Source organism: Mustela nigripes, chromosome X (assembly GCF_022355385.1).
Source record: "Mustela nigripes isolate SB6536 chromosome X, MUSNIG.SB6536, whole genome shotgun sequence".
Taxonomy (NCBI): domain Eukaryota; kingdom Metazoa; phylum Chordata; class Mammalia; order Carnivora; family Mustelidae; genus Mustela; species Mustela nigripes.
This window is the reverse complement of record NC_081575.1, coordinates 67,975,698-67,990,810: the sequence shown is the minus strand read 5'-3', so window position 1 is coordinate 67,990,810 and position 15,113 is coordinate 67,975,698. Positions and strand designations below refer to the sequence as shown.

Genomic DNA, 15,113 nt, shown 5'->3' with positions numbered 1-15,113 from the left:
GTCAATTCAAAAATTGGAGAGGTACTTCCGGCACAGTGCGATTTTCGGCCAGCCTCTCCTCCCGAAGCAGAAGCGAAGGGGCTTCTAATCTTTACTTCCGCGTACCACGGCGTGGTGACCCGCGGTAACCAGGACGTAGGCTACGTGACCCAAGCAGCTCCTTCTGATTGGAGGAACAGCCGTGACACCTATCCAATGCACTGGGAATGCTCATGCGCAGATTAGCAGAAGGGGGCGGGACCAAACATTTTCTTTGACCAACCGCTTTCCACATACCCAACCTCCTGATCCCTTACGGTCGAATCAAATGCCGTTATGTTAGTAAAGTAGTTCGCCTTTTTCGTAGGACGGCCGGTCTTTCCGGTTACGTCCCTCCACCCCCTCATTCCGCTTCCGGTAAGGCCTGGTGGGGTCAAGGAGCCCTGTAAGTCACTTCTGGGCGACTAATGTTTTTATTTCCGGTCCATGGGACCAGGCTGGGATTTGCTGCTCCCCGCAGCCTCCGGTGACACCACAACCGCCATCATGTCAGACACGGACAGCGATGAAGATTCTGCTGGAGGCGGCCCATTTTCTTTAACCGGTTTCCTTTTCGGCAATATCAATGGAGCCGGACAGCTGGAGGGGGAAAGCGTCTTGGATGATGTGAGGGGGGCGGGCGTGGGTATAGGGTTGGTGGTTGTCGGGCTGAGTGAGGAGAGTAGAGCCCCTGTGAGAGGGCGCGGTTAACGTAAGAGGAGAGGAAATGAGAAGCGGATGCTATCCTAGTAGAGCGTGGAGATCGTAGACTGGAGGCTTCGTTCTGGTTGAGGGTGGGAAGAAAGAACTGTAGGCAAGCTCTCGTAGGTCAGGGGTGCTGATGTGGGTGGCTTTGGGGTTAATGGTCATTCTCACAAGGCAGCCGGAAAATAGCTTAACCTTGTGACATTACATTTAAGCCATTGCTATGAGGACTTGGGAGATTCTTGAAACTGCCTGTCTGACATCGTTGACTTGAGGTGGCTCTAGATCAAGAGGACCTGTGACAAATCGTGTGGTTCAGGCCTCAGTTCTTCCAACAGCGAATGTTCAGACTATCTGGGGCAGACCTCTTCTTGTCCAGTACACTTCTTGGGTAGTTTTCTCTGACTTTCATGAAATTGTTTCCTGTGTCCGAATGAACCTTACCTACTTTCATTTAGATTCATTGTAACAAAAAGAAAATATTGATCAATATTTCTCCTCTGCATCACACACAAATACACAAAAGCCAGCAAAAAAAATTTCTTGCCATCCCTTCTTGAATCCCAGTGGCTTCAGTTGCCTTAGCCTTTATTCAGAGAACTACTGTTCTATTTGTTTAGTCTTGATGATGGTTCTTTGATCTTTTCTTATTAAAGTGTGGTGATGAAATTGGACTTAATATGTTGATAAAGATCTGATCAACGTGGAGTTTAGTGGAAGAGTTACTTTACAGTTCTGGAATGTGATGCTCCTTTTAGCACACTGCAGAGTTATATTTAATATGGATTTATAGCTTTATGCTGGACCAGGGAAATAAGCCTTGTGGTGTGGGAAGCTTAGATTTAGTTGTTATCTTCGATTCTGGTGCTGTTCCTTTTTCAGGAGTGTAAGAAGCACTTGGCAGGCTTGGGGGCTTTGGGTCTGGGCAGCCTGATCACTGAACTCACCGCAAATGAAGAATTGACTGGGACTGATGGTGCCCTGGTAAATGATGAAGGTGAAGTGTGGGTCATGGGGAGTAAGGAGGGAGGAGGCTAACCATTTACTGTGTATGCACTTTTCACTGGGAATTATCTAAGGGAGTGAGAGTTACTTGGCCTTTGTTGAGATATACCTGCCCTCCCCTTTATCTATAGGATGGATCAGGAGTACAGAAGATGCTGTTGACTATTCAGACATCAATGAGGTAGCAGAAGATGAAAGCCGAAGATATCAGCAGACTATGGGGAGCTTGCAGCCGCTTTGCCATTCAGGTGATTCTTTAGTGTCATCAGTAGAGCATTCCAGTCATTTTCTTACAGTGTAGTCCATTTTGTTTCTGTGTATGCTTTCTGCCATTGTTCCTTCTCTCCATCCTTTCCTTCTCTCTCTTTTTGTCAGCTCAGTCCCATGTAGCTCCTATCTTTTTTGTGTGTGTTCTGGGTCATTGTTACACTCGGGGGTTTATTCCTCAAACTGGTTATTTCCAAATTCTTGGTGAATGCCAAGTAAAGATGTTTTCCTTATCTGGTATTTGAGGATCTACAGTGTTCATGGCACTGTTTTAGAAATTATTTGAACTCAGGGGCGCCTGGGTGGCTCAGTGGGTTAAAGCGTCTGCCTTCAGCTCAGGTCATGATCCCAGGGTCCTGGGATCGAGCCCCACATCAGGCTCTCTGCTTAGCGGGGAGCCTTCTTCCCCTTCTCTCTCTCTCTGCCTGCCTCTCTGCCTACTTGTGATCTCTGTTTGTCAAATAAATAAATAAAATCCTGTAAAAAAAAAAAGAGATTATTTGAACTTAGTCTTTGCTCTTAAGGACTTGGTAGTTCAAGGAGGATTAAGTATTTGCAATGTCCTATATAAACAAGCACACGTATTTACTGGCTTAATGTTTATTAATCACTTACCACCTGTATGCTGACAGAATGAACTTAGTGCTTGCTCCCAATATAGGTGTCTCTCCCTGGTGTAAGGTGCTACATAAAGAATCAAAATCAGAGCTGGAGGGGGTCTTAATGATTGTCTATTATTAACTTCATCATAGGAAAAGAAAACTTGGACTTTAATAAGATGTGGGACTTTTTAAAAAGTTATATAAGTTAGGTAGTGGCAGACCTTGACTAATTCAGTAATTCAGGATATTAGACATTTGTTGAGCTATAAACTGTGATAGTATGGTTCAAAGGTGATCCGTTTTCTGATCTTGAGGAGTTTAGTTCTGTGGTCTTGAACCTAGAGCAACTGATCACAGTTCCTTTTTTCTGACTTGTAATTTTTTTACGACTTTTAATTGAGGTATAGTTGACATATGTATAAGTCATTGTTTCTACTGCCTTACCCTATCTCTCACTGCTTGACACTTTTTTATGAGGTTGCTCATTGTTTGTTCATTGTCCACCTCTTTGAATTAGATTTCAGTACCAGTTAATTGATTTGAGTGCTTATCATAGAGAGAGAATTAACTGTGCCACATACACAGGAGGTAACCCAGAAAAAATAGAAGATACAGGTCTCCCTCTCCAGGATATTATCATCATTTGGGAAAGTGGGATAAACAACAGGAAGCATAATTACAACAAAAAGACAAGCAGCTATAACCTCATATTTCTGTATAGAGTATTCTATTTCATTTCAGCAGGTTGACAGAATATCTGAGACAAATACTATAACTATTATTTTTGAGCCCCCTGACTTAGGCTAAGGGGGAAGTGGTAGCTCTGATTTCCAGGGAGTTTTGGAATTTTCAGGTTTTGGTTTGTTGTCTTGGATAGGAATGTTAAGGAAGATGACGAGTGGGGGTGTCCTATTAGGGTTTTATGAGCTGACCTCCTAGAAAAAGGGGATGCTGCATTCGGTAGTCTTAGTACTCTGGGATGCTCATTTATAAGTTCTCTTATTTAGTGAGGGTGCCTTTACCTGTGTCCTAACTTCCTCCTCCTCTGGCATTGGCCCCTTCAGGTGGCTTGATTTACTAGGATTCTTCTTTGGAGTAATTAGAAGTGGATGGAGGTCATTAGAGAAGATGTCATGGAGGTGAATTTTGAGCAAAAGTTTGAAAGAGTTTCTTGGGGAGGAAGTAGCAGGGCATTTTGGTTTGAAAACATGGCTTCTCTAAAGGTTTAGAGATAGAAATAAGTGAATAGTGCAGGGGGAATTGGCCAGCAGGTTTTCTTGAAAGGAGTGGAAAACATACTAGGGATAGAGCAATTTGATAACACGTGTATGTATGCCTTACTTGGGATTTGATGTCATAAAGGATTGTAAACCAAACATTGTTGAGTAAAGGGCAGGGTGGTACAATGAAAAGATAATGAACTTTGGAGTCAGAATAATAGGTTCAAGCTGAAGCTCCATATTGAGTTTGATCCTGGGGAAGTTGCTTAGTCTTTGAAGCTTGGATTTATAATAATGCCTTAGTTTTCTTATCTTCAATAAAGGTGATAATACTTCATTAGTGGGTCTTATGTGGGAATTTAAGTTCAATATCACGGGTTGTGAAGACACCTACATAGTACAGGGTCATGGTAGATGCTCTGTAAGTGTTAGTTGCCTTTCCTTCCTAAATGAAAATGAGAAGTGACACTTGTTGCTTTAGGGTTTTGATTAGAAAAGGGGTAAAGGGGCAGACTAACTTAGAAACTGTTCTTGCAGGCTAGATAAAAAGTCATCAAGGTCTTGGGTAGGGTGACAGCTGAGGAAAATGCTAAGCAGAATTGAACTTGAGAGTTGCTGATAAAACATCAGTAGGACTGGGTAAGTAAGGAAGTGCATTGAAATGAGTATAGGCTTTGTTCAGCCTGCCTTGAATTCTGATTTAGTCATTTAAAACTGTGTGACCCTGAGTAAGTCATTTCACTGTCTCAGAATAATTCCTACTTTGCTGACATTCTTGGGAGGATTATAGATAAAACCTCTCCCACTTCCCTTGCTTGCATTCCCTCTCTTGCTGTGTCTCTCTCTGTCAAATAAAGAAATAAAATCTTAAAAAGAAAAAAAAATATTTTAAGTTTATTTGTTTTAGAGAGACAGGGACAGAGCATGAGCAGGGGAAGGAGGCAGAAGGAATGGGGGAAATAGGGGCGCCTGGGTAGCTTAGTGGGTTAAGCCTCTGCCTTTAGCTCAGGTCCTGATCTCAGGGTCCTGGGATCGAGCCCCGCATTGGGCTCTCTGCTTAGCGGGGAGCCTGCTTTCCCCTCTCCCTCTGCCTACCTCTGCCTACTTGTGATATCTCTCTCTCTCTCTCTCTGTCAAATAAATAAATAAATAAAAATCTTAAAAAAAAGGGGAAGGGGGAAGCAGACTTCCCGCTGAGCAGGTAGCCTGATGTGGGGCTTGATCCCAGGACCCGTAAATGATGACCTGAGCTGAAGGCAGACACTTAACCAACTGAGCCACCTAGGCGCCCCTGAGTGGAAAGGTTCTTTAGGCAGGAGAACATATGGTGTGATTTTAGAGGGGTAAGTCAGGGCCAGACCTTCAGATTTGGGGTTAATCCTGAATAAGGTTGATTCTTGAGTAAGGGAATGGGGCTTGTGTAGAGGAATAAAAGCAGAGTGTTCACCATCCGGTGTGGAGTGAATGCCAGAGGTAAAAAGTCAGTGGAAAGAATAACAGACTTTAGAAGGTAGATCAAAGAATGTGTCAAAGATTTGGGAAGTGGGAAGAGAGAAAGTCCAGTCTTAAAGGAAGCTGACAGAGAAGGAAGAATGTTAAATGCAGTTATGAGATTGAGCAGGATGAAAATAAAAAATCAAATAGAATTTGATCAGGAGATGGAGCAAAGGTTTTAAACAGTTCTTGGACGCTCCCTATATTTCTGTATGAGATATACGTAGTATTCTAGTATTTAGTGATGCTGTGTCATCATCTCTTTCTGAAGGTAGAACCTGCACCTCCTGCATGTTGAGAACACCACTTTGACAGGGTGCTTTAAATTCTTGTGTAACAAAGGAACTCAGGGCTGTTGTATGACATTCTGGATATTCAGAATCATCTTCCCGGTTTCATTAGATTATGATGAAGATGACTATGATGCTGACTGTGAAGACATTGACTGCAAGTTGATGCCGCCTCCACCTCCACCTCCAGGACCAACGAAGAAGGATAAGGACGAGGATGCTCTTACTGGTGGTAAGTAGAGACTATATTCTTTTGTCCAAGGAACAAGTTCCATTCATAGAGCTAGGCTTTTGGCATACCCATAGGGTACTATTAAAATTAAGCTGCTAGGAAAGGATACAGCTTCTGGAAGTGATTCATACAGTTTTCAAATTTTAATGTCAGAGGGAAGTTTTACTTTTTAAAATATTTGGCAACAGTATTTTAACAGGTACTCGAGGAAAAGTAATTGAGCTTAGTGGTTCTTAGATCTGGCTGCCCATCACAATCATCCCAAGCCTGTTAAAAAAATACAGATTTATGACTCTCACCCAGAGAGTCTGATTCTGAAGAGCTGGGTCAGAGCCCAGGAATTTCAGAGTGTTCTCCAAGTAATTGCTGATGCAACTGATCTGCATACTGGTATTTGGAAACTCCCTGTCTAGATGACTCTTTAAAATAAATGATTGAATGGGGAAGGCATCCTAGAATGTGCATAAATCAGAGAGAGCCAACTACCAGATTCAGAGATTTCCAAGGCGAGGGCTTTAGTGATCCTCTCCACCTTCCCTGTGTCAGCCACAGTAGAAACTCTGTCCTAGGCTAGGAGATTGCGGAATAGCAGTGTTTTTGATCTCCTGTATTTTGAGAATTATGTTGACCAGTTTTAGCCATTTCTGCATTAGTCTGTAGGCTAAATAACATCTGATAACTTGGTGTCCTAGATAATTTCATTATCATCCTGTGGGCTTAAAAAAATTCTTCAGTTATGGGTCTCTGAACTAGAGATGATAAGGCCTGCTTGGTAAAAAAGTGTCATATAATTTTGCTGTTGATCACATTCCTTTAATACATGTATAGAAAGTAGTAAATGTAGTAATAGTGTTTGTTTTCTCTCATCACAACCCTAGGGTACCGGGTACAAGGTGAGTTGGGGACAGTGGGGGATGATGAGTTGGAATGAGTTTTCTGGGTTGCATACTAGTGATCTGGGTTCTTGGAACTATATCCCCTGCCACTGAGCCATGCATATAGCTTAGAGTGGGTACTGGCTAAATCGGAGGAAGTATGCTCACAGTTACATGCCAAAGGGGTTTCTCTTCCTTGTTGCAGTGTCTGAGGATGGAGAAGGCATCATCTTGCCCTCCATCATTGCCCCTTCCTCTTTGGCCTCAGAGAAAGTGGACTTCAGTAGTTCCTCTGACTCAGAATCTGAGATGGGACCTCAAGAAGCAACACAGGCAGAATCTGAAGATGGGAAGCTGACCCTACCTTTGGCTGGGATTATGCAGCACGATGCCACCAAGCTGTTGCCGAGTGTCACAGAATTGTTCCCGGAATTTCGGCCTGGGAAGGTACTTTCCACGGAGAATGCCCATATTGCAAACCACTGACCTCTCCTAAATTCTGAGTTCTGTTGCTAAGGTGTTGGATACAGAAAGGATAAGATGTAAAAGTTTTCTTATTCAGTGACACTGCATTAGGTCTTTTTGAAAAAGCGTTGATGAGAATACATGTGATTTACATGGTTCTCATCAGAAATTGTCCTTGTTGTCTTAAAAGAACTAGTCCAAATTATTAAGGGATGCTTCTTTACTTTCTTGGTAGATGTTATAACTCTAAGTTGAGCACTCTTTGGTCCCCCCCACAGCTGAGTGGATCTCTCAGGGGAGTTTGTAGACCCAGATGCTGCTCTTTTCCTGTCTGATACTGAGTCTTTGAGCCTCTGTGTTGTAGGTGTTACGCTTCCTACGTCTTTTTGGACCAGGGAAAAACGTCCCATCTGTTTGGCGGAGTGCTCGGAGAAAGAGGAAAAAGAAGCACCGTGAGCTGATCCAGGAAGAGCAGATCCAGGAGGTGGAGTGCTCGGTAGAGTCAGAAGTCAGCCAGAAGTCTTTGTGGAACTATGACTACGCTCCACCGCCACCTCCAGAGCAATGTCTCTCTGATGATGAAGTAGGCAAAATAGAGACCTGGGCTTGAGACCTACAGGAGGAACAAATGAGTTCTCCCTAGCTTATGTCTAAATAGGAAATGTACTTTAGCAGGCAGAGCCCTGTGCTGATTATGAACAAGAAATCGTGAGTTCAGTCTTAGTGGCCGTCCCTTCCCTATTGTAGTGGAGAAGTACTATGGGCCAGCAGTGGGTGCTACACATGCTGGTGAATAGGAGTTTGAATCCTTTAGGCAGAGTGTGCCATGATCTAGCCCCATTGTTCCCATTCTGACTCCAGTTCTGTTGAAGAATCATCCTTGTAGTTCTCTAATTTCCCTTACTGACTGTGGATTCCTTATAGCCCTATGACATCTGGGATCAGGAAATCCTCCTCCTGCTTTATTCTGTTACAGATTACAATGATGGCTCCTGTTGAGTCCAAGTTTTCCCAGTCAACTGGAGATACGGATAAAGTGGCCGATACCAAACCGAGAGTAGCCGAGTGGCGTTACGGGCCTGCTCGGCTATGGTATGATATGCTGGGTGTCCCTGAAGATGGCAGTGGGTTTGATTATGGCTTCAAGCTGAGAAAAATGGACCTCGAACCCGTGATGAAGTGTAGAATGTTGGAGGTAAGTGACACTGGTATATAAAAAAGGAATCTGCGCACAGGGCCCTTTCCATTTTACTTAACTTTGCTTTTCTGGGTGGGGAGATACCGGGTAGGTTGTCTTCGGTAGGTTATGGAGGTTCTAAGCCTTGGGCTTGTTACAGTGTGTCACCCTGGCAGCTAGCCCCGTCACAAGGATTCTGTCTGGGCAGTGAGTGCTATGCTAGCCCAGGAGTGTGCAGAGGCAGACCTCCCTTATCAGGTACTTCTTTCAAGTCAGGGACCATGTTTGATGGGTCTGATGAGGGATCTGGAGTCAGAACTTTGACCAGTGACCATTCAGGGATTTGGTCTTCCGTCTTCGTTTCTGTAGGATTTCAGGAAACTTGAGGAAAATAGCACTGACCTTCTGGCTGATGAAAACTTCCTGATGGTGACACAGCTGCATTGGGAGGATGATATCATCTGGGACGGAGAGGATGTCAAACACAAAGGAACAAAACCTCAGCGTGCAAGCCTGGCAGGCTGGCTTCCTTCCAGCATGACTAGGAATGCCATGGCCTACAACGTTCAGCAAGGTGTGCTTTTGTGCCAGCCATGTCTAGCACACTCCCTTCAGCTCAGTCATCCTAAGTGGGTTTAGCTGTGCTCTTTGTTGCTGCTGAGGGGCAGCAAAATGTTTTGGACTTGAGCCCCGATTCTAGTCCATAATAAGTTGTACACCATTAACAAGCTAGGGTGGACTCTGATTTCTCATTGGAAAACTGGGAAAACCACTTTGAAGTTGATGATCTATCCAAACTAGACCAAGGTTTTATCTCAATGATTTACTTCCATTTTCAGAGCTAGCCCCTTTGTCTTTATCATGCTAGAATTTGCTTTTTCTCTCCTTAAGTAGGCAAAAAAAAAAGGGGGTATGTCATGCTTAATGTAGAAAACTTTGAAAGTAGAATACAGTGACAAAAATCACTGATAATCCAGCTATCCAGAGAAGATCGACTATTAACTTTTTGGTGTACTTTGTTTTTGGTTTTCTGTCTTCTCTGTGTTTATGTAGTTGAGTTCATTTCTGTAGGCAGTTTTTTGCATATTGTGCTTTTCATTTGACATCATTATTCTGTGTCATTCCAAATTTTTCATAAAAACATTTAATGACATGGGAAACTCAAGTGAGAAAAACAAAGTGGCATATATGATACCCTGTTCGTGTAAGTGGGAAAAGAAAAAGCGCACTATATAATTACAGAAAGCTGACTGAAAGGAAATGCACTATGGGATTTCACAGTGGTTATTTCTGGTTTGTGGAATCACAGACAGCTTCAGTTTCCTTTATATTTTTCTGTATTTTCCTTCAGTTAACCTGTATTACTTTTATAATCTAGAGGAAAACAAAAATGTTTTAATTTTTAAGTCGAAGAAAGAGGTTTTTTTTCCTTCTCTTGTTCTATCTAAACACTTTGCTGATTGCATAGTATTCTTATATGGATGTTTTCATAATTGACCAATAGTTACTGTATTTTTAATATATATTTTATTACCATTAATTGTTAGTATATTTTACCATATCATTTATTACCATGATTTCTTTAGCCAGTCCCTTATTAAACACACTTGGCTGTTTAAATTTTGAGTCTTACGAAAAACACTGCAGTGAACGTTTTGTCTGCAGCTTATTTTAAAATGAGAAATACACTGTGTGCACTAGGTTCTTTTTCAGTAGCTGCATGAATAACTTTACTAACATGTGCTCCTTTGCCCTTTGCTGGAATCATGATTGAAAGGGGCATAGGTGTTTTGTCTGTTACTGAGTGTCTCCTCCTCTTCTGAGTAGGTTTTGCAGCCACCCTGGATGATGACAAGCCTTGGTACTCTATCTTTCCCATTGACAATGAGGAGCTGGTGTATGGACGCTGGGAGGACAATATCATTTGGGATGCTCAGGCCATGCCCCGGCTGTTGGAGCCTCCTGTTTTGACACTTGATCCCAATGATGAGAACCTTATTTTGGGTATGGTGTTGGCAGGGACCAGTGTTTCTTCTCTGTAATGGACAGCTTGCTGCTAATGTCAGAAATCAGAAAGGTTGGGAAGGTCAAGACTATAAGCTTCTCGGGGGCGCCTGGTTGGCTCATTCAGTGGAGCAGGTGACTCTTGATCTCAGGGGCGTAAGTTCTAGCCTCATACTGGGTGTGGAGCCTACTTTAAAAAAATAAGGAAAGAAATGAAAAAGACTAGAACTTTCAGGTAGCAGTTGAGAGAGCAGAGTTGTGGCTGTTTCTGGTATTTCTGTTTTGCTTAGGGAAAGCTCACAATGTAGGGATGTTGAAAAGCAGTACCTTTAAGATTCCGAGTATAATGTGTTTAGTTAGAGGGAATCACCTACTAGAAGTGGTCTGGGGTGGGATGAGAGATCTGATTAGGAAGTGCAAAGATACCTGTGGGAAATGTGAATCTTCAGGGATAGTATCTCCAGAGTGACTTTTGTTTCATCCTTAGAAATTCCTGATGAAAAGGAAGAGGCCACCTCCAACTCCCCCTCCAAGGAAAGTAAGAAGGAATCGTCTCTGAAGAAGAGTCGAATTCTGTTAGGGAAAACAGGGGTCATCAAGGAGGAACCACAGCAGGTCTGTGGAGGGAAAAGGAACCTAGGGTGTTGAGAAGAGCAGAGAAAGGTAATGGCGGAGGGTAGTCTGACTAAGGTTTATTTGATATCTGTTTGATGTCCCCATCATTAGAACATGTCTCAGCCAGAAGTGAAAGATCCATGGAATCTTTCCAATGATGAATATTACTACCCCAAGCAGCAGGGTCTTCGAGGCACCTTTGGAGGAAATATTATTCAGGTAAAAGTAACAATTTATTCTGTGATGGATGGGAACCACTGCCTTGTTTTAATGGAGGATATGGGTAAATCTTGCATAGGCTGGAGTAATTATTTAATTTGAACCCTGTATTTCTTGTCTTAGCACTCGATTCCTGCTGTGGAATTACGACAGCCCTTCTTTCCTACCCACATGGGGCCCATCAAACTTCGGCAGTTCCATCGCCCACCTCTCAAGAAATACTCTTTTGGGGCACTCTCTCAGCCAGGTCCCCACTCAGTCCAGCCCTTGCTAAAACACATCAAAAAGAAGGCTAAGGTATGACTGAACTCTGGGTAGGAAAAAAAAAAGCAGCTATAAAAGATGTTAGCGTACACGTTGGGGAAATGGACATGCTATTAGATGATACTAGGGAATTACTTTTTTCTCAGATGTAATAGAATGTTACTATAGTTTTTTAGGAGAATGTCCTTATTCTTAGGGGATGCATGTGAAAATACTCAAGGTGAAGTGTCATGATGACTGCAGCTTTCAGAAACGATTCAGGGGGCACCTGGGTGGCTCAGTTGGTTAAGCATGTGCCTTTGGCTCAGGTCATGATCCCAGTTTTGTGGAATCGAGCCCCATATTGGGCTCCCTGCTCAGGGGAGCCTGCTTCTCCCTCTGCCTCTGCCTGCCACCCCCCCTACTTGTGCACGTGCACACTCTCTCTCTGTCAGATAAAATCTTTTAAAAAATGGTTCCAGCAAAAATCTGTGGAGATAATTTTAGTTAGGTAGGGTAAAATATGAAGTTATAGCTAAGCGGTGGGATTGTAAGTGTTCATAGTTTCAGCTTCATGGTTGAATATTTTTGCAATGAAGTTTTAAAAAAGGCAAGGCAAAATCACTTTTCATGTCATTGTCTCAGAATGAACAGCATCATTTTGTGGTTCTTGTCCTGTCAGGAGCTGAACTGTGTTCTCTTTGTTCTGGGCAGATGAGAGAACAAGAGAGACAAGCCTCTGGTGGTGGAGAGATGTTTTTTATGCGCACACCTCAGGACCTCACAGGCAAAGATGGAGATCTTATTCTTGCAGAATACAGTGAGGAAAATGGACCATTAATGATGCAGGTTGGCATGGCAACCAAGATAAAAAACTACTATAAGCGGGTGAGTCTCTGAGAAAACTTGTTTGTAATATAGTTGTAACGAACATCCAGCAATAGTCTGCGATTGTATATTTTGTCTTTTCCATGCTGAAATGGTGTCTTTTTTGTAGTTAGTAATATTAGTAAAATGCTATGCTCAAGGAATATTTTGTGAAGATTTATTGATTCTATTCTGTAATAGTAACTGGGCTTTTTTGTTCCTTCTAGAAACCTGGAAAAGATCCTGGAGCCCCAGATTGTAAATATGGAGAAACTGTTTACTGCCATACATCTCCCTTCCTGGGCTCTCTCCATCCTGGCCAATTACTGCAGGTGAGGGATTCTTTCCTGTTAACAACTCTTTCCTAAGGAACTTGACAGGTGAGGAGCGAGTGAGCCCAGAAAGAACTAATTCTAGTTGATTGAGGTACTATGTACATGGCAGGTATGGGGAAGGAGCACTACAATCCCCAAATGATTATAATCCCCAGACTTTCTTTTGATCTTTTTATTAAAACTGGCTCTAGTAATGTTATTTGTAAACTAAATTGGAAATTGTTTTTAGAAAACACACACTGGTAAGAAGGCCAGCAACATCTGGGTGGCATATGGAAGTCAGCCTGGGATTAGTAATTTAGTAAGTTAATTAATGAGTATTTAATTTGTGTCTGCAGAATTGGTATGTTTTCATTTGTTTAAATGTTTTGTAGATGAGGTCAGTTAAGCTCAGAGATACTAAGTGACTAATCTGACATCATATAGTAAGTAGCAGAGTCGTGTCATCTGAATCCAAATCCTGTAGTTTCCCTACTACTGCCAGTGGGTAAAAAATTATTTTCTAATCCAGTTTGACATTCCATATTCCGATTTATTTATATTATTGGATAGGTTTTAGATGGCAGTCTGGGGATGGAGAGCAAACAGGCCTGATTTCCCTTCTCGTTAGTTGATGAAATTTCCTAGGGCTTCTCTGTATATAATTTTTGTGTTTTTACTTTTGTTAGGCATTTGAGAACAATCTTTTTCGTGCCCCAATTTACCTTCATAAGATGCCAGAAACTGACTTCCTTATCATTCGGACAAGACAAGGTTACTATATTCGGGAATTAGTGGATATTTTTGTGGTCGGCCAGCAGTGCCCCTTGTTTGAAGTTCCTGGGCCCAACTCCAAAAGGGCTAATACACATATTCGAGACTTTCTCCAGGTAAGAATGACAGATGAGGGAGGTGGGTCAGTTTGCACATAACAGGGTATTGTTGATTTGGGGGCACATCAGGAGAGCTCAAAATACATCAGGGCTTAGTAGGGGAAAGAGCCCTGGCGAGCACTTTTGTCTTCTGTTTTGCCAAATGAAAGACACTTGGTTTGTTGGACAGGTCTTTATTTACCGCCTATTCTGGAAGAGTAAAGATCGGCCACGGCGGATCCGAATGGAAGATATAAAGAAAGCCTTCCCTTCTCACTCAGAAAGTAGCATCCGGAAGAGGCTGAAGCTCTGCGCTGACTTCAAACGCACAGGTCATCATTTGTGACTATTTGTTTCCCCTGTCTCTTTCCAAGAAAGGAATTACAGCTTTTGATGAAAGGATAAGTATACTGCTCCCAGATTGAGAGAATGATAGTCATCAAAAGAGGGAAGTAGTAAATCTAATTATGGAGGCTATGATTGCTTTTTGATTTGTGCCTGCTAGGAAATTCATTGGATGGTGGATGTCAGGAGGTGCAGGCAACCTAGCAGTGGGGCTTTTCTTCGGCAGGCAGGCTAACTGTGGCTAGACCTTCTGGGACATTGCATGGCCTGGTCTCGATTCATTATCCTTGTTGCTATCAGTGGAAGGGCCTTTGGAATTTGGAATGGTCTCATTCTCTCTACTTTTTCTAGGGATGGACTCAAACTGGTGGGTGTTGAAGTCTGATTTTCGGTTACCGACTGAAGAGGAGATCAGAGCTATGGTGTCCCCAGAGCAGTGCTGTGCCTACTATAGCATGATAGCCGCAGAGCAGCGACTGAAGGTAAGCACCTTTCCCTTTTGCCTATGCCTGTGGGTTTGTTGCAGAGGAGGATGCAGATTGGTGGTACTGGCCAAGAAGTGATGGTTCCTGGATTATGAACCAGTTACTGACAGATTTGAGCTCTGAGGTACTCTGTGTCCATTGGTTCTGAGGACGACTCCAGTCTAGCTAAATAGAAGTGGGAAGGCTTCATGAGGGAATGTAGGGCGTATTGTTCCATCCATTTGGGTGGTGACTTTAATCTTTGTTCCTTACGAGGCAGGTTCATACACAGCAAATACTTCTTGGTTGTTTTCCATAGCCTTCCCTATGGGCTGAGATGGTGGTGCTAGACATGTGCTTTTCGAGAAGTACGATATTCTTAGGCCCAAGCAAGGAAGATCTAGCCGGGGTGAGACAGCATAGCTACACCACTGAGTTAGTGAGTCTGCAGTGATGAGCATCTCTACTTAGCTTCCTTTTTGAGCCTTAACAACCTACACGTCAGCTGGCAAGTTCCCTGAAATGTAATATATCTTCTGATAGCCTAAGGATGTAGAATGGTGACAGAGACAGGAAGACTTTACAGAATCCATTCTCTGTGCGAAAATGTACTTTGATATTCTGTACTTGGTACTTAGTGAAACTTGTACTTTGTGTTTTCCAATTTGTTGACTGGTTTATGCTTACATTTGTGCTCTTCCAGGATGCTGGCTATGGTGAGAAGTCCTTTTTTGCTCCAGAAGAAGAAAATGAGGAAGATTTCCAGATGAAGATTGATGATGAGGTAAGGCTTTACACTAGTTTTTTTTAAGTTAATTAA

The 15,113-nt window shown here is 42.7% G+C and overlaps 1 protein-coding gene across 7 annotated transcripts in view; it reads left to right on the top strand.

The window, feature by feature from the left end:
- Positions 1-397: 397 nt before the first annotated feature.
- The window catches only part of TAF1 (TATA-box binding protein associated factor 1), a 75,190-nt gene continuing 60,474 nt past the window's right edge, over positions 398-15,113 (top strand). For 4 of the 7 annotated variants that reach the window (XM_059385842.1, XM_059385838.1, XM_059385841.1 and 1 more), the window contains exons 1-18: positions 398-645; positions 1,606-1,720; positions 1,860-1,976; positions 5,714-5,833; positions 6,914-7,155; positions 7,538-7,756; positions 8,150-8,368; positions 8,720-8,924; positions 10,178-10,354; positions 10,842-10,969; positions 11,081-11,188; positions 11,312-11,485; positions 12,146-12,319; positions 12,526-12,630; positions 13,302-13,502; positions 13,675-13,816; positions 14,181-14,311; positions 14,997-15,077. In XM_059385842.1, the coding sequence (XP_059241825.1) occupies positions 466-645; positions 1,606-1,720; positions 1,860-1,976; positions 5,714-5,833; positions 6,914-7,155; positions 7,538-7,756; positions 8,150-8,368; positions 8,720-8,924; positions 10,178-10,354; positions 10,842-10,969; positions 11,081-11,188; positions 11,312-11,485; positions 12,146-12,319; positions 12,526-12,630; positions 13,302-13,502; positions 13,675-13,816; positions 14,181-14,311; positions 14,997-15,077 (2,838 nt within the window). In that variant the 5' untranslated portion in view covers positions 398-465. The remainder of the gene's footprint in view (positions 646-1,605; positions 1,721-1,859; positions 1,977-5,713; positions 5,834-6,913; positions 7,156-7,537; positions 7,757-8,149; positions 8,369-8,719; positions 8,925-10,177; positions 10,355-10,841; positions 10,970-11,080; positions 11,189-11,311; positions 11,486-12,145; positions 12,320-12,525; positions 12,631-13,301; positions 13,503-13,674; positions 13,817-14,180; positions 14,312-14,996; positions 15,078-15,113) is intronic. The other 3 variants (XM_059385843.1, XM_059385839.1, XM_059385840.1) reach the window with 2 other exon arrangements.